The sequence below is a fragment of the Podarcis liolepis genome (assembly GCF_965112155.1).
Source record: "Podarcis liolepis genome assembly, chromosome: 2".
Classification (NCBI taxonomy): Eukaryota; Metazoa; Chordata; class Lepidosauria; order Squamata; family Lacertidae; genus Podarcis; species Podarcis liolepis.
The window spans coordinates 23250171-23276778 of NC_139555.1; the positions used below are offsets into that span (position 1 = coordinate 23250171).

General features: G+C 41.8%; 1 protein-coding gene across 6 annotated transcripts in view; it reads left to right on the plus strand.

Annotated features, from left to right (window-relative positions):
- The window catches only part of HELZ (helicase with zinc finger), a 122662-nt gene that overhangs the window by 10633 nt on the left and 85421 nt on the right, over nucleotides 1-26608 (plus strand). For 4 of the 6 annotated variants that reach the window (XM_083489786.1, XM_083489784.1, XM_083489785.1 and 1 more), the window contains 5 exons: nucleotides 16512-16739; nucleotides 17680-17716; nucleotides 20409-20533; nucleotides 23510-23566; nucleotides 26052-26103. In XM_083489786.1, coding sequence (XP_083345912.1) covers nucleotides 16530-16739; nucleotides 17680-17716; nucleotides 20409-20533; nucleotides 23510-23566; nucleotides 26052-26103 — 481 coding nt within the window. In that variant the 5' untranslated portion in view covers nucleotides 16512-16529. The remainder of the gene's footprint in view (nucleotides 1-16511; nucleotides 16740-17679; nucleotides 17717-20408; nucleotides 20534-23509; nucleotides 23567-26051; nucleotides 26104-26608) is intronic. The other 2 variants (XM_083489789.1, XM_083489788.1) reach the window with 1 other exon arrangement.

Sequence of the window (26608 nt, forward strand, 5' to 3'; positions counted from 1 at the left end):
AGTCCTTGTGAACAACATACTTCTATAATCCTGCATACACTTCACCACTTACGGTAACTGTCTCTGTTTCATGGCGGCTGGCTTTTAGGACAGTATGATCACATCTTATGCAGGGGTTCAGTTCCAAGAGTTCTACTCATGCACAAAAATCTATATATTGGTGTCTAAAGGATTTTCTTAAGAGTGATTTTGACGTGATGCTAGGAATGAGGATTGCAGGATGCCAGTTGATCTTTTTTATGTTCTGACAGTTTTGAGGAGTTCATGTTCAGCAAAGTTGACTGTTATAGTTGGAGTCCTCAGGTGGATGTAATTCATTTAAGTGTGAGATACAGTGCTGATTGAAACATACTTCCTTGCCTCCATCCCTTTGCATCCCCCCCACTCATACACAATTCTGTTGTTGGCTTACTTGGATGAGTTGCCTTGGCCCTTGCTGTGCCCCATAGACACTTGTGTGTGTGTGGTTGCACCCATCATTCCACTGTAGTTATGGCCCCGATTCTCACTTTAGAGCAAGGATGGGGGAACCTGTTGCCAGATATTGTTGGAATGCAGTTTCCACTAGCCCCAACCACCTTGATGTATGGTCTGGGTTGATGGGAGTTGTATTTAAGCAACAATTGTAGGATCATGACTTCCCCACTCGTTCAGTGTATTTGGGGGTGTATAGCACGTTAGGGAGACTTGGCAAAATGAGTCTTTGCAACTGGGTTCTATAAAAGGAATAGTCCCATACCAGTTGTTCTGATTTATATTTAAAGGAGCCAAGCCTCCCGAAACATTCCTCTCATTTTCAATTGCACTATGTGAAGCAGTAATAAAGGGAATAACTCTTCTGTACGTGCCACTATGTTACACCGAGGACTTTCTCTTTTTGAAGATCAATCTAGGGAAAAGCTGTTCACACTGTGCTGCTCTGTATTGAATCCAATTAAAACCCTTGCCAATCTGCTATTATTGATAAGGAGGCCAATTGAAATCCTGCTTATATCTTCTTCATTGATCAGTGTGTTCAACAGAGGTAAATATAAAGCAAGATATGTTGCTGTGACGTTCACCAGTTGGCGAGGATGATGGCAGGAGGGAGCAAGGCTTTCTTCTTGCTGAGCAATTGGGAAGAATATTTTGCCTAATATCTCTCAAATGACAGATACTAGAAACTTCGTTCAAAAAAAGTAAGCTAGGAAACCAAATTGCTGATCTATTCGTTGGGCAATGAGTTGCATTACAAAATAAGTCAGAACTTGATTAACTAGGCAGGGGTAGCCATTGTGCCACCCAGATGTTGTTGGACTTCACCTCCCACGAGCCCCAGACAGCATGGCTAATGGTCAGAAATGAAGGTAGTCGTAGTCAGTGACATCTGGAGGGCAGCATATTGGCTACATTTGAACTATGGCAACACTAAGCTTGTGGGTGCTTGCTATGTCACCATGCCAGTTTCCAGCAAAAGTATGACAGTGCTTGAAAAAAATTCAGCAAGTGCTTTAAGGCTAGAGTAGGGTTGCTAATTTGCCTTACCTATCTCTTCCCAAATTATGTACAAGAAGTAAGCTAAAAGGTAAAGGGCCCCTGAACCGTTAAGTCCAGTCAAAGGTGACTATGGGGTGCGGCACTCCTCTCGCTTTTCAGGCCAAGGGAACCAGTGCTTGTCCACAGACAGCTTTCTGGGTCATGTGGCCAGCATGACTAGACCGCCTCTGGTACAACGGGACACTGTGATGAATGCCACAGTGCACGGAAATGCCGTTTACCTTCCCGCTGCAGCGGTACCTGTTTTATCTAGTTGCACTGGTGTGCTTTCGAACTGCTAGGTTGGCAGGAGCTGGGACAGAGCAACGGGAGCTCACCACTGTCACGCAGATTTGAACCGCTGACCTTCCAATCGGCAAGCCCAAGAGGCTCAATGGTTTAGACCACAGCACCACCCACTCCCTTGCACAAGAAGTAGATTTACATTGGCTAATTTTGCTTTGCATTTGGAGGAGCAACTCCTTTCGATATTCTCAACTTCCACTTTCATCCTTGCTCAGAGGATGTCATCTGAGATGCAGTTTTAATGTGACCAAGTAAGAAGGAATATGTCTACCTATTTAGTCATACCTTCTTAATATCTTTGCTAGACTAATAATGGCACAGATTACATGTGACTATAGGACAGGTAAAAGTACATGATACTGTAGGAGAGAGAAGTTAACTCTTAATACTGTGTTTCCTTAACATTTTGTAGCACTAAATTGAGAACCTTGCCCAGAAGTTCTTACTGGAGTAGTTTCAGCTTAAAGAATCAGCAGCATAGGTTTTATTTGGGACTTTTGTATACTGTATTCAGGCACTATTTTCATTCAGAGTTCTCTGCCCTACCCTTCCTAGCTGCTGTGATTAAATCAAAATATTCTGGGTGGGGCGCAAGTCTCAAATGCATGGAGTGTGCAGCTGATAAATTTCCTGGTTTGGACTGTGTATTTGGGGGAAGCTTAGAAAACCACTGGGCTAAAAGCAGATTGTTGAGGATTGTTTAGGATAATATGCAGTAACTGTTTAAGCATTTTCCATATGTTCCTTGTCAAATATTTCTTTCTTGTAAAAATGTAACTCGCTACGGGGCTTGAAGAGAATTGCCTTTGCATTTTAAATAAATGATAACCACTCTATTGGGACACTAATTGAAATATCTAAAAGCTGTTATTTTCTTTTTTATATACTTGGTATACTAATGTTATTGGTAATACCCATGTAAATGCCCAATTTCCTACCAATTCCAAAGAAAACAGGTTTTTTGTTAGTTTGCTTTACGATTGGCATGTAGTGTACTGCTTTCCTTTACAAGCTGCAATATCAACCATTAGAATGAAAAAATCTTCAAGTGCTGTGAAACTGGTCTGTTTTTATTGTTGTTTTGTGTAGAGTGAACCCTGCTGGAAGCATTCAGATGTTTTCAGTATATTTTGCAATGTTGGACCCTTTGTATGTGTTTGTATGACTGTGGATTAAAGTGCAGTAGGTAAGGAAATGATCACTGATGGCTATTTTGCAAAAGTAGCATGAACTAATGCTGGGACGGGGAACTGTAAGTTGTTGGACATCAGCTCACATGGTCAATGGTTAAGATTCAGGAATGATGGGAGTTGAAGTCCAATGACAGGAGAGCCACGGGATAATCATTCCTGACCTAGGGAATTCTGGTAGACTCAGAAAAGCCATACCAAAAAGTTAAAGCTTTCACCACATAATTAACAGTACAGTGGTACCTCTTGTTACGTACTTAATTTGTTCTGGAGGTCCGTTCTTAACCTGAAACTGTTCTTAACCTGAAACTGTTCTTAACCTGAAGCACTGCTTTGGCTAATGGGGCCTCCTGCTGCAGCTGCGCCACCGGAGCACAATTTCTGTTCTTATCCTGAAGCAAAGTTCTTAACCCGAGGTAATCTTTCTGGGTTAGCGGAGTCTGTAACCTGAAGCGTATGTAACCTGAAGCATATGTAACCTGAGTTACCACTGTATTGTGTATTTAAAAGTGCTTCCATTTTTGTTAAGCTCCCCCCACATCATATGACCCACTAACAACAGAGAATTGTGGGTGCAGCTTGGTGAAAGGATTGTTACCGCTGTCATAGTGCAGGTATGAAGCTCAGTAGACTGCATTTACTTTTACAGTTGGCCAGGTTTTGCCATCTTTTGTGGCCAATAACTTAGGAGATTGATGAACTGTTAATAGTTTTCTCAAGGCTGTGGAAGATATGCACATAAGTTAGACATAGTTCTCTATATGCATCTGACTATTTCTTCTGGCTCAGGACACCTCTGATTATTGTCAGAAGTGTGTGAGAACATGCCACTGGCAACTTGCTTTTTGTTGTGTTTTGGTAATGCGTCCCCTCCCCACCGTGACATAATGATGGTGGCAAAAGTCACCTTCATATATACGAAGAAAATCACAGTAGTATTGGTCTTGGCATTGACTGACTGGCATGAAACAAAATGTAGGCAAAAGTTTTTACCAGTGTAAAATGCAACATAGGCTTTGGCACGGTGCTCCCTTTATGCAGTTTAGCTTCTTATCTCCTTGATTGGATAAAGGGCTTTTAAACACCTCCCCCTGCCGCTGTGTGACTACTGACAGAGTTCATCTCTCATGCATCTTATCTTTGAATCCTCTTTGCTTGAACCACATGAGCAATGGTTTCTACCAGAACCACAGCTGTTGCTCACACTGGGGATCACACAGTGTGTGTGTTTTATGTGTATTGAAGTATTTTGTTTGTTTTTTGGTTCACGGGGAGTGGGGGAAGCTGCTATGGTGTGCAATAAATGGCAGTTCTGGGCCAAAACTTCCCCCAAAAACTTTTTGCTATGGGTGGTGGTGGAGAAATAGATATTACATCAGGAAGGTGAAGGAAACTGCATTCCCTCTTCTGCATTTTTTGGGAGAGCCAACTTTCGGCAAAACTGGAGAAACTGAGTTTTAAGCTGATTTTCATGTTGTATTTTCTGAAGGGGGTTGTAAAAGTTGTGGGCATGTGTGTGACTTTTGCACTCCTCAAAACTCTGGAAGGTGAAAGGGGGGACCCACTGGAAATAAATTGGAAAAGGCCCACTGTGGGGAGGCAGACTCTGCAGAAATTGTGTCCCCTTTCCATAGAATGAAGCCTCCACTGGACCAAAGAGCCTTCCGTCTGTGTGAAGGACACTGTTGGATACATCCCATTGCATTTCTTGCAAATGTTTATTACCTATTGGAGTGCTTGGAAGAGAAGGATGGTAATTTAAGCAGCCAAATAGTTTCTTAGAACTTTTAATTCCCTAACAAGCCATAACTTCTACTATTATTCAGCTATTATTTTCAAGATTTTGGGGTGTGCGCTGTGCTTTTCCAAGGGCTCAACTTTGAAGGCATATTTCTTATTTCAATCAATGGTTTCCTCCCTAACCCTCCATTGTGATACATTTTAAGGGATAGGTTCATGCAGTTCATTCTGAAAACATTGATTGGAAAGACTGATAAGTTTAGGTAGTGATTTATTGCTGTTGTCAGTCAGCCACAGTCATATATACTCTAGTGAAGTTTTTAAATTAAAAATGGGCATGCCATTATGTTTTCTAAAGTGAATGCAGAAGAACCATAATCACTTGTCTCAAGAAGTATTTAAGATATTTCTGTGGTCCATATGGTGCTCTGACAGTGGAATGCAGCAATTCACTTAAAGAATTAAATCAAGTATTTTGAAAAAGGTCAGAAGGTCAGTAAGGATCAATATATATTTCCTAAGGCTCAGACAGAGCTACTCAATCTTCACCAATATATTTTCAGGATTTCTCTTAGATTGGAAAAAGTGCATAGACAGCACAGAAGTGAGAAGCACTCAGTGTGTTTTTCCTTTCCACAACCAATAAGAATCTGTGGGGCCCATAAGAAGCTGCAAGAAGAAAGGGCATCAAGGGTACAGATGCAAAATTAAGCCTTATGAGTGTTTTATACTATATTGGTAAACATGTATTTTTAAAAGACCTGTCAATATATTTCTGCAGTTCATCACACCATTTTCTGTTGAGAAAAGAAAAACCAAATAGGTTTCCTTCCAAACAGCATATTAAAATAATACAAATGGAAAATATAAGATTGTAAAGCTGTTGTATCTCGATTGACACCATACCATAGCAGGAGGACCAGCCAGATTGCAGGGTACATTTATATTTATATTTATCATTTCTGTAGCACTTTAGAGTGCTACACACACTTCAGTTTATCATCTAAGTAATTTTTACAACAGCTACATTATATTTGGTTTTGCTGCTATGATTAGTTTTGTTATTGCCTTTCAAATCCTTGGAAACTCCCCCAAGTATATATTGATACAGAAGAGTGGAATATACCGTATTTTTCGCCCTATAGGACACACTTTTTCCCCTCCAAAAATGAAGGGGAATGTGTGTGCGTCCTATGGGGCGAATGCAGGCTTTCGCTGAAGCCTGGAGAGCGAGAGGGGTCAGTGCGCACCGACCCCTCTTGCTCTCCAGGCTTCAGGAAGCTATCCGCAAGTCTTGCAAGCCCGGCGGGATGTCCCGCGGGCTCGCAAGGCTTGCGGACAGCAGCCTGCAGCCCAAAAGCTGGGGGACAGCGGGGAGGCGCAGCGCCGCCACCCCGCTATTCCCCGACCTGATCTGGAGGCTGGGGGGGGGGAGAAGCAAGCTTGCTTCTCCCCCCCGCCAGCCCCATAAGCTCACGGGATAGCGGGGAGGCGGAGCGCCGCCACCCCGCTATTCCCCGACCTGATCTGGAGGCTGGGGGGGGGGGAAGCAAGCTTGCTTCTCCCCCCGCCAGCCCCACAAACTCAGGGGACAGCAGGGCAAGCTGTCCCTGAAAGCAGAAGAGGGAGTTGGAGCGCTCCATCTCCCTCTTCTAGCTTGGGGATAGTTGCGCAAAGCCTCTGCAGGGCAGCGCAGTGCGCTGCCCCGCAGAGGCAAGGAGGCTGTCCCTGAAGGCAGAAGAGGGAGACGGAGCGCTCCGTCTCCCTCTTCTAGCTTGGGGATGGCTGTGCAAACCTGGGGGGGGGGAAATAGAAATTTTTCCCTTGATTTCCCCCCCAAAAAACTAGGTGCGTCCTATGGGCCGGTGCGTCCTATAGGGCGAAAAATACGGTAAATTACAGCATAACTCTGAAAGTTATGCTGCTATTGTAGATCAGGGTCTGAGGCTGAGAGAGAGTGTGTGTAAGAGAATGGGACTTATGTGCAAGTGTGTATAGGACTGCAGCTATGCTCAGGAAACTCATGAGGGCTTCCAGGAAGATGGTTGGGTACAGAAAGTTGCAGATGCAGCCATTCCCTGTGGGCTACAGTAGAGGAATCAAATCATGCTGAGAACATGTTAAACTGAAGTAACTCTTCATGTGAATGTATCCCAGCAGCATGTTACCGTACTAAAATGGTTATATATTCTTTGAAAATGGAGTTTTTGAATGCATCAAATCAACCATTACTGTTGCAGTAGTGCATAACCGTGTGCGGTTTTCCAAATGATAAATGCTCACTTTGGTTCCACTCTGCACATGCTCCTTTTTGCATGTTTATTTTTGTCTTATTTCTGAGCCATTTATCCAACCATGAAATTATTTTTTAAAAAACAGATTTTTGTGTGTCCAGAAGAGCGTGAGATTTATACTATCCCAGGAGTTCCCAAACAGTGGTCCATGGACCACTGGTGGTCTGTGAGCTTCATTAAGGTGGTGTGTGGTGTGTCTGTAAAAATACATTTAAAATTGTACAGCATCTAGCACAGTGCATTACAATTTGTACAACAATAGCCCACCAAGTTCTTCAACAAGTTTCCAGTGGTCTGAGATGGGGGAAAGGACTGGGGGGGGGGCAGTGTATATGCGTCTCTTTATCTTCAGCCAACAACTCCTTCCATTCTCAGGACTCTCTGTGACTACTGAGGAATGACACAAACAACTTTATTTTTCCTTGTCTTCCCCTACACACCAGCCAATTTACTTTTTGTTTACACTTTGTGGTACCTATTATTGCTGAAAGACTCTAAAGCCTGCAAGTCCCAGTTCTGAGGATCTCTTCAGCTACTCTAAGCACTAAACCATGGGTAGGCAAACTAAGGCCTTGGGGCCGGATCCAGCCCAATCGCCTTCTAAATCCGGCCCGCAGACGGTTCGGGAATCAGTGTGTTTTTACATGAGTAGAATGTGTCCTTTTATTTAAAATGCATCTCTGGGTTATTTGTGGGGCCTGCCTGGTGTTTTTACATGAGTAGAATGTGTCCTTTTATTTAAAATGCATCTCTGGTTTATTTGTGGGCCATAGGAATTTGTTCTCTCCCCCCCCCCATATAGTCAGGCCCCCCACAAGGTCTGAGGGACAGTGGACCGGCCCCCTGCAGAAAAAGTTTGCTGACCCCTGCTAAACTACCAAGTGGCTTTTACTTGTAACTTCTCTGTGAATAATTCCTCCTTGGGATATTAGAGGGGTTGCTCTTTCTTTCTCTATGGCATTGTCTGTCTTTTAGCAGCAGCAGAGGTTTACCCATCTCCTGAACGGGCAGCCATGGGTAGGCTGTTTTCAGCCTGGTGGGTTGCAAGTTGTGCAAAGGTACTCTGATATTTTTGATCTACCCTATACCCTATGTATTGGAAGATAACGTATGTGCAGTTTTAAAAAGTTTTCTGTTTTTTAATCTTTTAACTAAGAAAACAACACAAAGAAAACAACACAAAGGTACCAGAATAAAATATCCAATTGAAAATATACGATATAGAATCAGATTAAAATTGCTGCCACTAGTACAGTGGTACCTCGGTCTACAAACGGTCCTGTTAACAAATGATTTGGACAACGAACTCCGCAAAACCGGAAGTAGGTGTTCCGGTTAGCAAACTTGCCCCGGAAGACAAATGGAAGCCGAACGGTGGAAGGGCATTGGCAGCGGGAGGCCTCAGTAGGGAAAGTGCGCCTCAGTTTAAGAACACTTTGGTTTAAGAACGGACTTCTGGAATGAATTAAATTTGTAAACCGAGGTACCACTGCAAGCAGTTGCAAAGTGTCTGATTCTCTTCTATATGGTACAGAAATAATGAGAAACCATCTCATGTGCCATAATTCCAGGATAGGGTATTTGGCATTTCTAACATTGCTTAGTGGGTTTTATTTGCATGTGGGCAATCCAGTCTTATGGTTTTGCTTTATCTGTTTCGTAACAACAGAGGTTCTGGCTGATGCAAGGCAAAGGGTGGAGGAAAGAGCCAATAAGTAGTTGTGCCAGCAGCATTAAGTTGATTATGGCATGTGCAGCTGCCCATGGCTCTGTCTTGCTCTTCAGTTCTGGCGTGTGGTTTGAAGTTTGCAAAAGCAAGTTACAAGAACACCGCCACTTGCCTAGTATATCAAATATTCTACAGAGAGGAAGCATTAGTTGCTAGAGGTCAACTAGCATATTATTACCCTTCTCATTGAGCAACTTTTCCTACCTAGAGGGAATTCTAGAATGATTTTCATAATTGCAGGGAGGAACTTTACAGTCAGGTAGTACTTAATAAATGGGATCCTGAGGCTTGTCCTATGTACATAGGTTATACATGTGGATTAAGCCTTAGGACTCTCATACCTTCACTCACTGCATGTAAAATATTTGATGTGAACTGGTGCTTACACAAATAAACACTTGGTCATAGAATTCTTACACCCTTCCTTCCACTCTCCCCCCCCCCCCCATATTGTGTGAATGTGGCCTATTGGCATAAGCCTTTATACAGTGGTACCTTGGGTTACATACACTTCAGGTTACAGATGCTTCAGGTTACAGACTCCACTAACCCAGAAATAGTACCTCGGGTTAAAAACTTTGCTTCAGGATGAGAACAGAAATCGTGCGGCAGCGGGAGGCCGCATTAGCTAAAGTGGTGCTTCAGGTTAAGAACAGTTTCAGGTTAAGAACGGACCTCCGGAACAAATTAAGTTCTTAACCCGAGGTACCACTGTGCAGTGGTCATTAGTTAATTAGTAGTCACTAGTTCCTTGACTGTGAATCAGCTCTAGGTAGTTTTAAAGCCAGATCCTAAATGTGTCGTTTCAAAGCCAGAACCAGAAATGTGTTCATAGAGTTAATATTAATGCATTATGCCAAATGTCACAACTGAAATTATGGCCATTTATATTTGCTTTTTTTCTTTTCACACAATGCATTGCTATGGGGAAACCTATTCTTGCTGTGTGTGTTTTAACACTATCTGACAAAACTTCAGCATTGTTCAGCTCTGTAATTTTCCTTTTACTACTCTGTAAGATAAGTAAAAAACCTTGTGTCTTTTCCTTGAGATATGAATTTTGTTTTGTCTTTGGGCAGCTGAAACAAAAAGACTCTAGCTTGTTATGCACAGGGTAACAGAAATAAAATGATTTTATTTTATTTTTTTACGTAGTGCCCATTGAAATGTAGGAGAGCCCTTTAAAGTTGCTGAGCTTAATTTCCAAGATATTTTTACTATTACTCGCAACTGAACAGTTAGCATAATGATCCCTGAGAATAAATTTAGTTCTAAACTTATTTGATAGCTATATATGGTGCTGTTTGTGGACAAAGTCTTCTACAGTCTATCAAAGAGCTGCATCTGCGAAGGAAAATCTTTTGCAGCCTGGCTTGAATTTAAGATGGTGTGCATGTAAGAATCGGACGCATACTTAAGCATGTGCTCCTAATTTTTCATTCTTTTAACCATGGCTTGAACTTCCCTGCGCCTGACTTCATATATAATGGCGTGCCTGTGGGAGGTAGGTGTGGTTTTCCCAAAATGGCTTGGTGGACCAACCTCTGAGACCTGGCAAGCCGAATTAGGCTTGTAGGCTAGACGTTCCCTCACCATCGGCCTGTCTCCTTATCCATGTACAACTTAGTGTATGAGACAACTAGACAATAGGATCTGCAACTGACAGAGTGATGAGAACAAACGTATCAAAGTATAGAGCTTTAGAGATATTGTTGAAAGAAATATTTTATCTTTTGATGGGAGTGGGTGGGTATTTTGCAGTACAAAATGTTGACCAGATGTGAATGCTTTCCTTTTGGTTTACTGGTGGGATGACATAGGGTATTCAAAAGGAAAACCCTTTAAAAGATGAATGCTGATCCCATTGTTTCCACTGTGGTTTTTCCGAAGCATTTTCCAATTTAATAAAGAAAAACTGGTGTTGCTTTGAACTTTGTCAGGATTGTTCTAGGATACAGTTTGAATGATCCATAGATTCCTATGGTAAATGTGATTTCCCACCAGCAGCCATACTTGTCTCCTAAACTGCAGTTTGATTAAGGAGATAATAATTTGGCAAGCTATGAATGAATAGTAAAAAATAAATTTTAAAAAAATCACATTAATGCCTTTGAACTGTAGATGTGCCTGAGACCCAGACAGGCTGTAAAAAGGTATTGTTAAATGTTTACGTATCGAAAACCAACAATTTCCTCTAACACTTCCCCTAAAAGTTTTTATTTCTCTTCAGCAGGGGGTTCATTTACAAGCATCTTTACAAAGCAAATGCTTTGGTTCTTCATTCAAAGGTGAAATTCAACAGGCGTGCGGGAATTGATTTCAGTTCGTTTTGTTGCAAATAGTTGTGTTCATGCGTTTTCTTTATTTTTTTGCCAGAAATATTCTGGCCATTGTAAAATGGTCATTTTAAAATCTGACTGTAAATAAATAGCATTGAAGCATGGCTCAGAAACTGGGTTGTAAGTTAGCTTGATCATTACACTACAGGAAGTGCTTTGTGCTTTCATACAAAATGAGCACTAAACATCAGTGTTTGTAAGAAGTGAGAATGGCTGCTACTATAATGATTATTTGAAATTATTAGTCATTTTTCTTATAAGAAGTAACACAAAGCAACTTAGAAATATGCATTAAAAGCTACATAAAACTAAAACAGAGTAAAATACATTCATGTTTATAAAAAGCAGGACTGAGACTTCCCACCCACTGAAGGAGGCCACATAATTAAAAACCAAAGGGTTGGTTGGAAAAGAAACATTTTTGCCTTCTAAACTTTTTGCCTTTTGGCTTCTAAACATAGGTACAGTGGTACCTTGGGTTACATACGCTTCAGGTTACATACGCTTCAGGTTACAGACTCCACTAACCCATAAATAGTGCTTCAGGTTAAGAACTTTGCTTCAGGATGAGAACAGAAATCGTGCTCCGGCGGCTAAAGTGGTGCTTCAGGTTAAGAACAGTTTCAGGTTAAGTATGGACCTCCGGAACAAATTAAGTACTTAACCCGAGGTACAGTGGTGCCTCGCAAGACGAAATTAATTCGTTCCGCAAGTTTTTTCTTCTTGCGAGTTTTTCGTCTTGCGAAGCACGGTTTCCCATAGGAATGCATTGAAAATCAATTAATGCGTTCCTATGGAGACCGTCCGGCGACAGAGGGGAAGCACTGCTCTGTCCCCTCTTTTGAAGCAAGGGGCTGCGGGGAGAAGATAGCTTCTTCCCCGCCGTCCCTTGCTTCAAAAGAGGTCCGGGGACAGCGGGAAGCGCTTCCCGCTGTCCCCGGACCTGGGGCTGCGGGGAGAAGATCGCTTCTTCCCCGCTGTCCCCAGACCTCTTTTGAAGCAAGGGGCTGCGGGGAGATCGCTTCTCCACACCACCCCTTGCTTCAAAAGAGGTCCGGGGACAGCGGGAAGCGCTTCCCGCTGTCCCCGGACCTGGGGCTGCAGGGAGAAGATCGCTTCTTCCCCGCTGTCCCCAGACCTCTTTTGAAGCAAGGGGCTGCGGGGAGATCGCTTCTCCACGCCGCCCCTTGCTTCAAAAGAGGTCCGGGGACAGCGGGGAAGACCCGCTGTCCCCGGAGCTTGCGGGGCAAGCTTCGTTTTGCGAAGCAAGCCCATAGGGAAATTCGTCTTGCGAGGCAACTCGAAAACGAAAAAACCTTTCGTTTTGCGAGTTTTTCGTCTCGCGAGGCGTTCGTCTTGCGGGGTACCACTGTACCACTGTAATAGGAGATTGCATTACATTGATAGGGAACTTAAATGCATGTCATATTCATGACATTCAGAGAATTGGTATTTGTATAATGGTAGATTTGCAACTGTTTTGAAATTAAACAAATGAGGTATATTTTTCCAACCAAGTATGCCCGTTTTTGATTGCAATAAAAAGGCACTTGAGAGCTTGTCACGGTTTGTAAGAAATGGCATGCAGTTACTAGAGCTGGGTGATATCAGCTTTTCGACATCACGGTTTATCACCAGCTAAACATTGCGGTGTGGCGATATACCGCAGTGTTGAAAGAAACGAGCTGCATTGGCCTCTGCCCGTGAGACTCCAGCTGAAACTGCCCCAGCTCTCACCTCGGGAACCGAGGCAATTTCACCTAGGCTCGCAGGCAAGGACAACACAGCTTGATTATAAATAGAGCCTCTTAAGTGCTTTGCAAAAAAAAGGGGGGGGGAAGTGTACTGGGGACTTCAGGGGGAGGAAAATAATGGGAAGGCTCATTATGCCAGAGAAAGATCCTATTCTGTTATCGCTAAAATACTTCTGGTTCCATGGAATGTGAGAGTATAACACCATTGGGCTGGAATGCCATACAATTAAGCCCCCCCCCCCCTTTTCTAGCCACTGTCATTCATTCACCATGTTGCTAAAATAGCCATGAATGGAAAGATTTTTCATTGTTGTTGTTTAGTCGTTTAGTTGTGTCCGACTCTTCGTTCCACTGCCTCCCGCAGTTTGGTCAAAGTCATGCTGGTAGCTTTGAGAACACTGTCCAACCATCTCGTCCTCTGTCGTCCCCTTCTCCTTTTGCCCTCCATCTTTCCCAACATCAGGGTCTTTGCCAGGGAGTCTTCTCTTCTCATGAGGTGGCCAAAGTCTTGGAGCCTCAGCTTCAGGATCTGTCCTTCCAGTGAACACTCAGGGCTGATTTCCTTTAGAATGGAGAGGTTTGATCTTCTTGCAGTCCATGGGACTCTCAAGAGTCTCCTCCAGCACCATAATTCAAAAGCATCAATTCTTTGGGCGATCAGCCCTCTTTATGGTCCAGCTCTCACTTCCATACATCACTACTGGGAAAACCATGGCTTTAACTATACGGACCTTTGTTGGCAAGGTGATGTCTCTGCTTTTTAAGATGCTGGATTTTCATTAATACTACTGTATTTTTAAAATTAGCATTATCGTACAATAGTACTGTAGCTCCATAATACCAAATAACAACAACATTGTAGCATGGTGGTTTTGGAGTGTGAGATATTTCTCTTCTTCCAGACCTTTGCCTGATTAAACAATCTATGGCCTTTTAAATGTGTTGGGGAGGTTATTGTTGTGTTATATGTTTTGTGCTTTTATACTGTAAACCACCCTGTGATCTTTGGATGAAGGGCAGTACAGTATATGCATTTAAAATAATAATAATAATACTAATACATCTCATTTAAAACAAAAATCACTGAGCAAGCCATCATGTCCAAATATTACAACGAATGTCTGAAAGGCTTCAAATGTCCCCACCCACAGCAGCTCAGTTTCACACACTGGTGTGGGCAGAAACAGGGAAGTGCAGTACTCAGTACTGTGTTGAAAGTTGATGGCAATTCTGCTTATAGTTTACAGCTGAAGATTAGTATCGGGTATTAGTATCAAGTATTAATATTGGCACCAGGGGCAATTTTATAGTTTGTATAAACAATGAGGCATATGTCAGAACGATGCATATGGTCTACATCACAGTTTGGCTTGCATGAAGCACTCGTATTTAAATATTTTAATTATTATTTTTTCTCCTTCCTGTATAAACCCTGCAGACTAGCACTGCTGCTGATACAATATAACATTTTAGTTGTGGACAGTATTCTGAGCGATGGAGGTTATTATGTATCATTTTGGGTTTTTGTGACGATTTTAGCATACAGTATTCGGGGATGATGCTCTTATTGTATGTAGTTGTTTTATCTTTGTTTTAAATAAAATTTGGGGGTGGAATATTAGCACCAGGTATTGTTAGGAGGCAAGCATCTGGACATCTTAACATAATTATTATGATCATTATTTATTAAATTTGTTATCTTGTTCAAGGCAACCAAAACGACATACAACCAAATAGTAGCCTGTTATTGACATAAATCTTGGAGACAAATGTCCACATATGTTTATGTCGAGGAAATCATTTGTAGAGTTGTTTGAAAAAATTGTATTACAGTGGTACCTCGGGTTACAAATGCTTTGGGTTACAAACTCCACTAACCCGGAAGTAGTTCCTTGGGTTGAGAACTTTGTCCCAGGATGAGAACGGAAATCGTGTGGCAGCGGCAGCGGGAGGCCCCATTAGTGAAAGCGTGCTTCAGGTTAAGAATGGTTTCAGGTTAAGAACGGACCTCTGGAACAAATTAGGTTCGTAACCCGAGGTACCACTGTAGTTATGAGATAAGAATGAGATAAGAATCCAATAGCTGTTTTACTACAAAGGAATTTCAGAAATAGACTGGAAAGAGAAGCTGCTGAATTGCAACTCATTACCAAACTTAAAACCATGGAGAGACCTGGTCTGAACAAAGACATTGGATTCTTATCTCGTTATACATGACTAAGCCATTTTTCACCTCACCCCTTGCCTTTTCCTGTAAGACCTATTGCAGTCGTTAAGAGTCGTCAACAGGCTCATCTCAGCTATCTGCCAATCACCCATTCCCACCACCCTTCTGAGTAATACCCCTCCCCACCTTCTCACTATATAGAAGGATCTGGCAACTTCTGTTTCAGTGTATCTGAAGAAGTGTGCATGCACACGAAAGCTCATACCAAGAACTAACTTAGTTGGTCTTTAAGGTGCTACTGGAAGGAATTTTTTTATTTTGACTATGGCAGACCAACACGGCTACCTATCTGTAACAGTCACCGAAAGGGTGAGGCCTAAAAATGTGCACCTCGGGTGTCAAAGGCCAGGGTAAATAAGTTTAGAAGATTTGTCTTAGTGGGGTTTTCTACCAAATACAGAAACAAACATAGGGTGCAAAGTTTAATAGGAAGATGAATGAATTTGAAGCTTTAATATGTTAGTGCCAGAATGCAGGTTATACCAGGGCTGGTTTACGGTTGAAGATTAGTATTGGGTATTAGGCAAGGTGAGGAAGCTGATTTTGGATGCCTCAAAATGGCTAGTTATTTAATTTATAATTACTGTATTTTGCATGAAGAGGTGGTTGTGGAATTTCTTCCTTGAGTACCAAAATAACCTGGCTGGTCTTGGCTACTACGCGCCTTGACTCGATGTGGGGTCAGAGCCACATTTGCTGTGCCAGCTAAGGCATTGGGATGTTTTGGTGAGGTAAAAAGGCACATATATAGAAATGTTGGAAAAAATCAACATTTTTAGAAAAATAGTACATAATTGATAAACATTGTGAAGACAAACAAGTCCCCACTCCCACTTCAGTGTAAAGCCCTGAAAAGATGTGCCTTTGCAATATAAATTCCTTATAAAATACCATTACAGCTGATAACATGAGAAAACAAGGAAAGATTTGTTAGCGGGTAGCATTATAACAACACCTAATGCAAATGTGGTGGTGGTGTTTTCCCCCAAACCATTTGTTATAGTAGAAGTTGTCTTTAGGTGTAGAGAAATCTGCCCTTGCAAGAGGAACATTAACTCTGAGTGGCACTTCAAACCAATGTAAAGCAAACGAATGCAAAGCTAATGGTTTCTCATGAGGTACTATTGTTGATGTTTGCAGTAAAAGGGGACATGAGCATCACCTACTCATTCCAGAGTTATGGAGACAGATAACAGTGTTTTAAAATGGAAACAGATGCAAAGTGCAAGGAGAAATGCTGGGGGGGGGGGGGAACGGCAGGAATTTAGCATGCAGCAGAGGCTCAAGTGGAATATAAGAACCCTGGGATAGCGATGGGGGCCAGTTAGTAGCACTTGGAAAATGTAGGTGTGTTTTGAAAGACCTTTTTTTGTATTAAAGCTAACCTGCATTTGAAACCCCTCCTGATTCATATTAGGATTTCTGCCGCTGAGTCATGGCAGACAGAAGACCAGAGAAGTCATGTGAACAAGCATGTGAATCACTCAGACAGCAGGATTACGAAGTGGCGGTGAAGCACTGCACGGAGGCCCTCTTTTCCCTCAGCCGGTACCCTCCCAGTCACTTCCCAGAAGCGTGTCAGGCTGAAATCGACCGCATCAAAATTGAGAGCCTTCTCTATAGAATCGCTTCTTCTTTGCAACTCGTGAGTGTGATGTTTACAATCGAATCCAGTGAAAATAATTTGATTTTATTGTATGAGTACGTGGAAATCGAAAAGCCTTTATTGACATCACACTATCCTGCTGCTCAGAGCTAGCAGTCATTTATTTACCTGCTTGGCTACGTAATTGGAGTGGGAGACATACTTGGTCCCCGCGCTCTTAGCTTTCATGGAAGGTGGGCATACACGGTCTGGTTTTTTTGCCCTCTTTGTTGGGTAAAGTAAAAGATGCACGGACGGGTGTTCTTCATTTTGCCTTATTTAAAACAATATGTGTGTTGTACCGTCGCTGGAGAGAGAGACTGCTTCAGGTTAGAAAGGTGGATGAAGTGGGTTTGCATTGCCTGAGTAGGGGTGGGGGGAAGGTTAGGGAACAGGGTGGGTGTGCCACAGGTATCCGATGAAACGAATAGGTGTTTGTTTGCTTAACATCTGGTACAAATTTAATTCCAAGACTGCCTGCATAGAGCAGCTTCCGAGATTAAACCTAAGTGCAGTTTAGATCTGATCTCTTAATGGGGGCAAATGTTTCAAATAGTAGGACTATTGATTTTTGTACTGTTGCAAACCTTTGGGGTTCTGCAAGTCTGTGGATATCTTCCTTGGTGTGTGTGTATAGGGGGTCGAGGTTGTGTGTGGTGCTAGTTTGGCTCCATTAGGGATCCCCAAGTGGAGAATGAATTTACTGATTGTATTTAAGATTTGAGCTGCAGTTTTGATTACCAATTGTGAACGGGTGCATAGACAGTTTCACTGAAATCAGAGAGGTTTGCATACTCCTGGCCGTGCTTGGATTACAGTCAGAGTGCTGCTGAATAAATCACATGTTTCTGTTTAACTGCTGCCTTAAACAAATTCATAAGCAAATATGTACTTATTGCGTATGCTGTGTCTAACAATATATATATTTTCCTTTTTGCAGAAAAACTATGGAAAGGCAGATGAAGACTGCAGGCACGGTATGAAGACACAGTTTTTTGCTACAGCTTATAGCAATGTGGTTGGTTCTTTGGAGTTTTAAGCTTTAAGAAATCGCTTCAAATCTGGCTCTCTAGAGAAACGGATTTGTCCAAAATGGAAGTATTGCTGTGAGCTTTATAAAAACAATATTTGCCACTTTGCAAAAAGAAATAATGCAGTACATCACAGAGTATGTTCTCTAAGTATCAGCAATCTTCTTGCACTCTTTAAAGTAGAGTTATGTTAACATAATCCTAATTGTTGTTTAAAATATACTTGGTTGTTGAGTCTACCTGCTGTTCTCGAAGGTTCAGTAGTATCGCTGCTAACTCTCAACCTGAGACAACAAAATGCTGGAGTCAGTTGAATTAAAGTATGTATTTAGAAACATTGCCCTGTAGGCCAGTGGTGGGGATCCTGTGGCCTTGCAGGTTTTGATTTGTTGGAACTCCTGTCATCTCCGATTGTTGGCCTTGCTGGCTGCAGAGTTGAAGTATAGCAGCCTATGGAGGACCACGATTTCCCACCCCCTGCAGTAGATTATGCAGAGTAGTGCAGCTTCTCTGTTACTAGCTTTTAGCAATGGGAAGCACTTTGGAAGCTTGACATAGCTGCATATGGATGCCAGGTTACTTTCATATTCAGGTGCCTGCATTTGTATAATAATAATGACCTAATTTGCATTTCTGGTGATCCTGCTTGCCATGCTTATTTATTCTACAATATTCTGACATGGTTGCCTTTAACAATCTTTGTTCAGAGGTTTGGATTTTTGTTTAAACGATTCTCCTCATCAAATAATTATGCTGTGGGCTTTAATTGGCTTGAGTGGTGGGTTCATTAACACCCATGTATTAAACAGCTAAAGCTAAATTGATGGGGAGGAATTTTAATGGGAATCATGTGTTGTTTTGGTATTTGTGTATTACAGTCATTTCAGATGGGGGAAAAATCCTTTCCTCCTTGCAAAAGGTGGCAGCTTTCATTATCTTAAAAGGCAGCTCTTTTAAGGTTTAGTAATATGCAAACTTTCTTACATTGGGTTGGTTACAAGACACCCTGGATCAATAAGTGCTATTGACTGAAAGCTCTATGCAATAAAGCATGGAATTGGAAGGAGACATATAGGAACATATATAGGAAGTTACCTTAAGACTATTGGTCCAGCTAGCTCAGTGGTGTCTACACTGACTGGCAGTGTCTCCCCAAGATTTCAGGCAGCGGTCATTCCTAGGTGTACCAGCAATGTTTGGGATCTACTGGTTGCAAAGCATGTGCTTTAAGATTGAGTTGTGACCCTTCAGTTCTGATCCAGGACTCAGAGGCTCGTTCTCTCTCCCCCCCCCTCCACTGTTCTGAATGTCCCTGTTTGTTCAAGTGTATTGTTGATTCTCCGTATTTTATGGCAAATGGTATTTTCAATTTGTTTTGAACGCTGTATTCCATAAATGTTAGCCATTGTCGGCTCTGATGAGAAACAGGATGATAAATTTAATTAATATATACATGTTGATCTCTGTCTCTGTCTTCCTCTCTCCATGACTCAAAAACATTTCACTACTCTGCTAATGTTTCTTTTACTCTCAATGCTGGGAGAGCAAAGGGAGGTAACTGAGGGTGCCAGTTTGGATATCCTAGTCTTAACTGATGTCAGTTCCAAAATGTAACAAGAACTGCCTGTCTCATTTCATAACATATTTTGGACAAAGAGCACCAAAGAACAAAGAGTATAGTGCTCTCCATTTTTTAATTAGATTTTGTTCATGTTAGGGAGATGACCCAGCCCTACATTAAACACTGTTAAATCCCACTTAATTCGTTGAGAGAGTTACATACATCAGTGTTGACTAGATCACTGATCTTCAGCTGGTGGGTAAGGACCCACCGCTGGGCTGTGGTCTGATCCAAGGTGGACAGAAGCACTACTACCATGGAAATATATGGTAAAAGATTAAGAAATGGGTCTTCAAATGCATGTTGAAAAGATTGAAGATATCTGGGCTAGATGATGCTGTTATGTTTTGATAACACAAATAGGATATTAATTAAAGCTTTGTATCTCTACCTCTCCTGTAGTTGTGGCTTTTGTTGTTAAATACGTTGCCAGTATCTGTACATTGGGAGCACAAAATTCATGTCAAAATTTAATTTTGTATTATTAAAATTAAGCCAGTACATACATTACATAAAGAAAATACACAATGCTGATTTGATTAGGACTGGTTCTGGCGTAAATAGGTTATTGATTATTTCCTTCAGCTGCAGTTCATTGGAAATATATTCTGTGCTTCCTTTATTGAAATGAATTTCAATTAGGAAAAAGCGTGTAGAAGAGCAGTGGAATTTTAGAAGTACTCTTCATTAGGACAGAAATTATGTAGGACAAATTCCTAAGATGAGGATGGGGAACTTGTTGCCTTCCAGATGATGTAGGGCTACAACTCCTACCATCCCGGAATGTTGGCCAGATGTAGCACAATGTTTAAGTTCAAAGCAGAGCTACAAAGTTTCACATAAAACATGAGCAAAAGGAAACCACACAGTGGAAAATGAGGGAGGACATTTTAAGATTATATTTCTGGGAAAACCCCCCACTAAATTTTACTTCTGTGATGTAGTTCAAGTTGGGGTGCCTTAAAAAACTGGTGTAAATAATTGGTGGCAAATAATGGAATATGATTTTCACTTTAGTATTGGGAGAAGGACTGGACAAGGAAGATGACACTTTCCGTGCAGTGCTTTGCTGCATGCATCTTAAAGGGAAGCTGCAGATTGTATCGAACGCTCTTTCTAAATCACTGATGGGTGAATCACTGGTAGGTGACAATTGATTATCTCTAGTTTTTTGAACTAATATACTTTATCTAGTAACGAAGGGGCTATGTCAGTAATTTACAGCACTGAATGATTTGTGCTGAGCCCTAGTTAATATATTAATGCATGCAGATGTTAATAGATGAAGTGAAACATGACTCTCAGTTATATCCATGACTCTGATCCAAACAGAGTTTGGCAGCTGTTGCATGTAACAAATACATTGGGTTGGATCCAGAGCTGCAGGAAGTCCTTTATCCTTGTTTCTAGCATCTAAGATGATGAGTGTGTAAAGCATGTGAGAGGACCACCTGAGTTTGCTTCTCCTTGTATTCTGGCTTCTGACTGGAAAGGTAATTGATTTGTAGCACTCAAGCAGCAACGTCACTAGCTGCCTCTGCCTGCTGCTGACAGACTGCTCAAGACTTGCATCCTGTGGTATTGCTTGCAGTGGCCAAATACTCCTTCCCAGCTTTCACCAAGCAGTCTACAAAAATCTCTCCACTGCTGCTAGGCCAGGCATAGGCAAACTCGGCCCTCCAGATGTCTTGGGACTACAATTCCCAACATCCCTGACCACTGGTCCTGTTAGCTAGGGATGATGGGAGTTGTAGTCCCAAAACATCTGGAGGGCTGAGTTTGCCTATGCCTGTGCTAGGCCTTTTACTTCTGCCTTCTGAGCTTCATCCACTTCTAGGCAGAGTCTAGACTAGAGGATGGTGTCAGACCTCAGTTTCTTTTGGTTTAAACTTCACTGGAGATGGTGAAATCTACATAGCCATAGCTCTTCCAGACATACTGACTTCTTTTGGATTTCTTACATAGCAGTATGTTAATAGGGTAATAAGTTAATAGGATCAATATTTTGACGAGTGATCCAAAGTATGTTAACATAAAATTAACTCAGTATAGGAAAGCAATATAGGAAAGTTATAATGAAGTTCTGTTCTTTTTTAAAGAAACAGCTGAAAGTCTTTGCTTGTTTAATTTTCTTTCAAAAGCCAGGGGTTCAGTTTTCTTTTGCAGGTACTGATTCATTAGCAAGAGATAAATCCACAGTCTTAAAACTTTAACTTCCACCTTAAAAAAAGAATTTGAATCAAACCATTTATGTGTTTTATCTTATTTCTTTGGGTCCACTTATATTTTAAAGACTAAGGAAGTTTTCTTTTTTGTTCATAAATTTGACTCCTGTGAGCAGATTACATCAGGATTCATAGCTCTTTTGCTGATGTTTATGAAACACATTCTAGCAGAACACACTAGTTCAGGACACATGCATTGTCAAGTAAAGAAAGTGTGTTTGTTTTTAATGCTATGGCTGATGCTATTTTTGCATAATATACAAACAATATTAAGCATACACTTTTTGTTATAACTGCACGTAACCTTGCAAGATTTACTGATACCAGCTTAAAACATAACAACTGTGCTAAAAAAGAAGTTAGGATCAAAGATAAAATCTGAAGACCAAAAAGTTGCATGGATTGTCACGTGTTAGTTATATACCGTATTTTTTGCTCTATAAGACGCACATTTTCCCTCCTAAAAAGTAAGGGAAAATATGTGTGTGTCTTATGGAGCAAATGCAGGCTTCGCGGGCTATCCCAGAAGCCAGAACAGCGAGAGGGAGCGCTGCGCAGTGCTCCCTCTCGCTGTTTTGCTTCTGGCTTAGCTGCGCAAAGCCTCTGCAGGGCACGGGGAGCCTTCATCTCTCTAAACTGCAACCCAATAGTCCCCAAGTGGGTGTCCTTGGGCCATAGTTGTAGATCTTCCTATCCATAGGCAGCACCAGAGGTTGCAGCCACAGAAACCTCTGTGGCTATCCCTCTTCTTCCATTGGTGCTCTCATGGTAGAGGCGAAAACAAAGAGGTTTTCCAAGGGCATCTTGGGGCAGATCAGGAGAAGCACTTCCATTCCACTTGCACGCTCCTGGAATGGGGTAAAAAGGACACCTGCCATGGACCTGACACATTTCCCTTCCCATTGGAATCAATGTGGGAGGAGATGTTAAAGCTAATGGAAGAGTGATTTTTTAAAAAAGGAAAAACATGTCCCTGTTACATGGGCTTTGGATTAGGTGGTTTGCTTGCTTTTGATTCTTCGCTCCTCTTTTGAATTGCCCTGTACTGATCGTTTTTATATGGGAAAGTTCTGTTTTGACCTCACTAGCATGGATGGATTAGCTGTTGGTATCTAGCATGCTTCCTTTACTGGGGAAGGATCTGGCAGCTCCTTTGGTCTGAGGTTCGCCTTTGAAGTACGTTGTACTTCAGTGGAAAGAAAAGAGGGGTAGAGTTGCACAGGGAAGTTAAGGCTCTGTTCCTCTCATATCAGGTTCACCAGGTAATACTGGCTAGACCAGCCTCCAGGTCTGAAGTTTTCAGCTGTCCTGGAGTATTAGTGTTATCAGTTGTTTTTAAGAGAGTCACTGCAGACATGTTTAAGGTTGGAAATGAAGCTTTTATAAGGAATAAAAAGAAACTCCTGCCCAACAGAATGGCTGTAGTAAAAGTGTTAGGACATACGTTCTGACCATATAATTTCTCTCTCCATATTTTTAAGTTTTAAAATGTTTCCCATGCTTTAAAAAGTTTCCCATGGATTTTAAAATAATAATAGCATTTTTCAGTTTGGGACCCCTTGATACTCAAAGTCTGCCAGCACTTTCAGTGTATTTTCACTCAGTTTTAAACTGTCCTGTAGTGACCACAAATATGTAAGATATGTTTTGTTATAAACAAGGCCACCGATAATCGTGGTCTGCCTTTTGCTAGGAATCTCAAGTGGGCATCAGTGAAAACAGGTTGCTGGACTAGATAAACTAACTGGCCTGTAGGACTTTTATATGATACTGTGTTCTTATGGTCCAGTAGCTCTCAAAACTACAGTTTTATTAACCTTGTAAACAATGGTTAAAAAAACAGTTTTTGCAGTTGACAAATGCACAGCATGTGATAATGTTCTTTCTTGGCAGAACGGGATGGTAACTAAAGATCTGACGAGGCTGAAAACACTTCTTGTTGAAACAGAGGTAAGACTGGAAGAAATAAATATATTTCCTTTATAGAACTTTGGACTTTCTGCGCTGAGTTTTATTAGCACAGTTTAACCAGCTTCACCCCCCCCTTAAAGCCATCTACATGGTTGTTGGTTTTCTTTATCCTTTTATATTTGTTTTCTGCTAAAAAAGACAGACCCAAGAAAGCTGAGAAATTGCTTTTTTGTGGTTTGTAATATGATGGAGAACATTTTCTTTCTTCATCTGTAGTAAATGATTCCTTTGTCTAATATTAATCACCCACTGTTAGCCTATCTTTAGCCTGGGTTGGTCCCAAGATTCTGTAGGCCCTTGGACAACAGTGTATCAGCACCAAGCTTTTGGTGTCTTATTTGGCACTGCCCCTGCTCCGAAAACATCCTTCTTCCCTCTTTAGGCCACCCCTTCGTCTTCTAACCGAGGTTCCTCTCATTCAAGTAAAACTCTTCAGAGCTTTTATATCACCCCACCACACATGATGCTTTCCAACTGGGCCAGTTACCACAATAATCAGGTGTAGGGTCATCAGATGTAGAGAAGTAGTCTGATGGATTTTGCATTTGTGAAAGAGCCTTGGAGGCCCATTTCCCACATTCACTTTTGTTAAAGCCAGAGGTGATTTTTTTTAATCATTCCCACTGCTGCATGGTGAATATTTCTAATGAATGTAACCCTTGGTGGTGACAACTGCTACTATGTCAGGAAACCTCTTCTTCTCACACTTTTAATGTGGCATGGTAAGTCTCCAAGGAGGGGTGCATATTGTAAGAAATGTGTGCCACATGAAACATGATGTCAAATTAGCTTGTAATGACTGCACTGCATCAAAATAAACATGGAAACATGAATATTAAGTGTATAAGGGTCTGATTCAGCCAACATTAAGCAAATTTAAACTCAATTGATTCCAATGGGGGGGGAATAAGTTCTTACGTTTTCCTATGGCAAATGTTTTGCAACATGCCAAACAAAAAAAAAATATCACACAAAGACCTAAGCTTAAAAGATCTTTCTTAGTTGCTGCATTTTGCTTGAGAATAAACACCCTGATTCCCAAACTTAGCTATTTTCAAATGGACCACTCTCACTTGCATCCCCAGGGAGATTTTAAAAGACTTCCAAGGTAAACTCAGAAATTTTCTATTTAGACCACGAAATGTGTCTCACGCTCTTCTGTTTTTCCATCTCTGTTGAGACAATTCCCCCTGTCTCTTACCACCTCTTGTCATTTTCCCAAGGTTTTAGGGGAGTGAGAGACCAAAGAAACAGATTTCTTTGCCTGTTTGACCAAGCACTCCTTCCCACCAAAGATTATTTGGGTTAAATGCAAATGAGCATGATATGCTCCAGACTTAAACAGAGACACTGCTTCTGTCCACATAAACTGGGCAAGGTCAACAGGTGGCGGAAAGCAGCGCTGTGGACGGGCAGTGACTGTTGTCACTGCAGCAAAGGATAAAGCATCAAGTTGCAGGATCAGTGGCTGCTCTGATCAAACCAGCCCTCTGAAATGCATCACAGCAGTGAGTGTATGTAAGCACATGTGTTGTGCTACAGCTGCCGCTGCCACTGGTTGTGGCTGCCTCCCTATCCAACCATCTAACAGTGCTAAGTAAAATGAACTGGGTTGATGGTGGAATCGGTGGTGGGTCCTTTTGATTCCCTGGCACTTGGACCACCCTCACTGATCTCTGACACTAGCCCTGACTTTAGAAAGAATTAGGTTTCAAACTTATGCCACTAGCAAAAATAATTAACAGAATGAGCAGGTTTGGGAGCAATCCTAAAATATAGCTTAGTTTTAACATGGCAGTGGTCCCTCATCTCTCAGCCATGAGGAGCTAACCAGAGTTTCCAGTTATGTCTGAATTTAAGGAAGCACTGGTTATTTTAAATTATGGTTAGTGAATGAGCCAGGATTATAAACCTGGCCTGAACAAAACATAGTCTGAATCATAGTGTTGAAGCAGCAGGGTTAACATTTATTACCTTTATAAACCTAAATTTATATTTGTTCCCTCAAACAGTAAAACCAAAGTATATTTAATGTTTACATTTTTATAGTTAGTACTCAGAATGACATGGGCTTGCGAAAGTTGGCGGTTCAAATCCCTGTGACAGGGTGAGCTCCCATTCCTCGGTCCCTGCTCCTGCCAACCTAGCAGTTCAAAAGCATGTCAAAGTGCAAGGAGATAAATAGGTACCGCTCCGGTGGGAAGGTAAATAGCGTTTCCATGCGCTGCTCTGGTTTGCCCGAAGCGGCTTAGTCATGCTGGCCACATGACCCGGAAGCTGTCCGCCGGCTCCCTTGGCCAATAAAGCGAGATGGGCGCCGTAACCCCAGAGTTGTCCGCGACTGAACCTAACGGTCAGGGGTTCCTTTATCTTTACCTTACTCAGAATGATACTTGAAATTAATTTTGATTTCTTTATTGATTGACTTAATGTGCTCAGCATTTTTTTCTTTTTGTGATTTCAGGCAGCAGTTGGTAAAGTGCCCTCAGTATACCGTGTAGAAGAATTGGAGGAAGGTAAATAAAAATAGCTTTTGAAACTACCAAATGAAGGATTACAATTGTCTTGTCAATCGATGGCTAAACCGCGGCTATCTCACAATTTGGGATCAATTATTAAAAAAGACTAGGAAGTGGCCTCTGATGTGATTTTTTAAACTAAGCATGAGATTGTAATCAAGAGGCCCTGGATTGTAATAGGTTGGATCCAGAGATCTTCCCACCAAATGGGAAACGCAGATGCTGACTTCCCTGCTCAGTTCTCTCCCTGCTTTGTTCTCTCCCTGTAAGGGAGAGTCCCCAGAAAATGCTCCGAGGGCACTGCTATGTGGGTGGACAGTGAGATGGGAGGGTGGGGGCTGTGGAGAAGGGGGAGGTCACCAAAAATCGAGTGGTGACAACTGATTTTCTACCGTCTCCCCATTAGCCCTGAGACCCCACGTTGTATCCCGCCCCATTCAGCATTGTCGCTGAATCCTCAGCAAAGCATTTTGACAGAGTTTTCCGTGATAGCGGGGAAAAG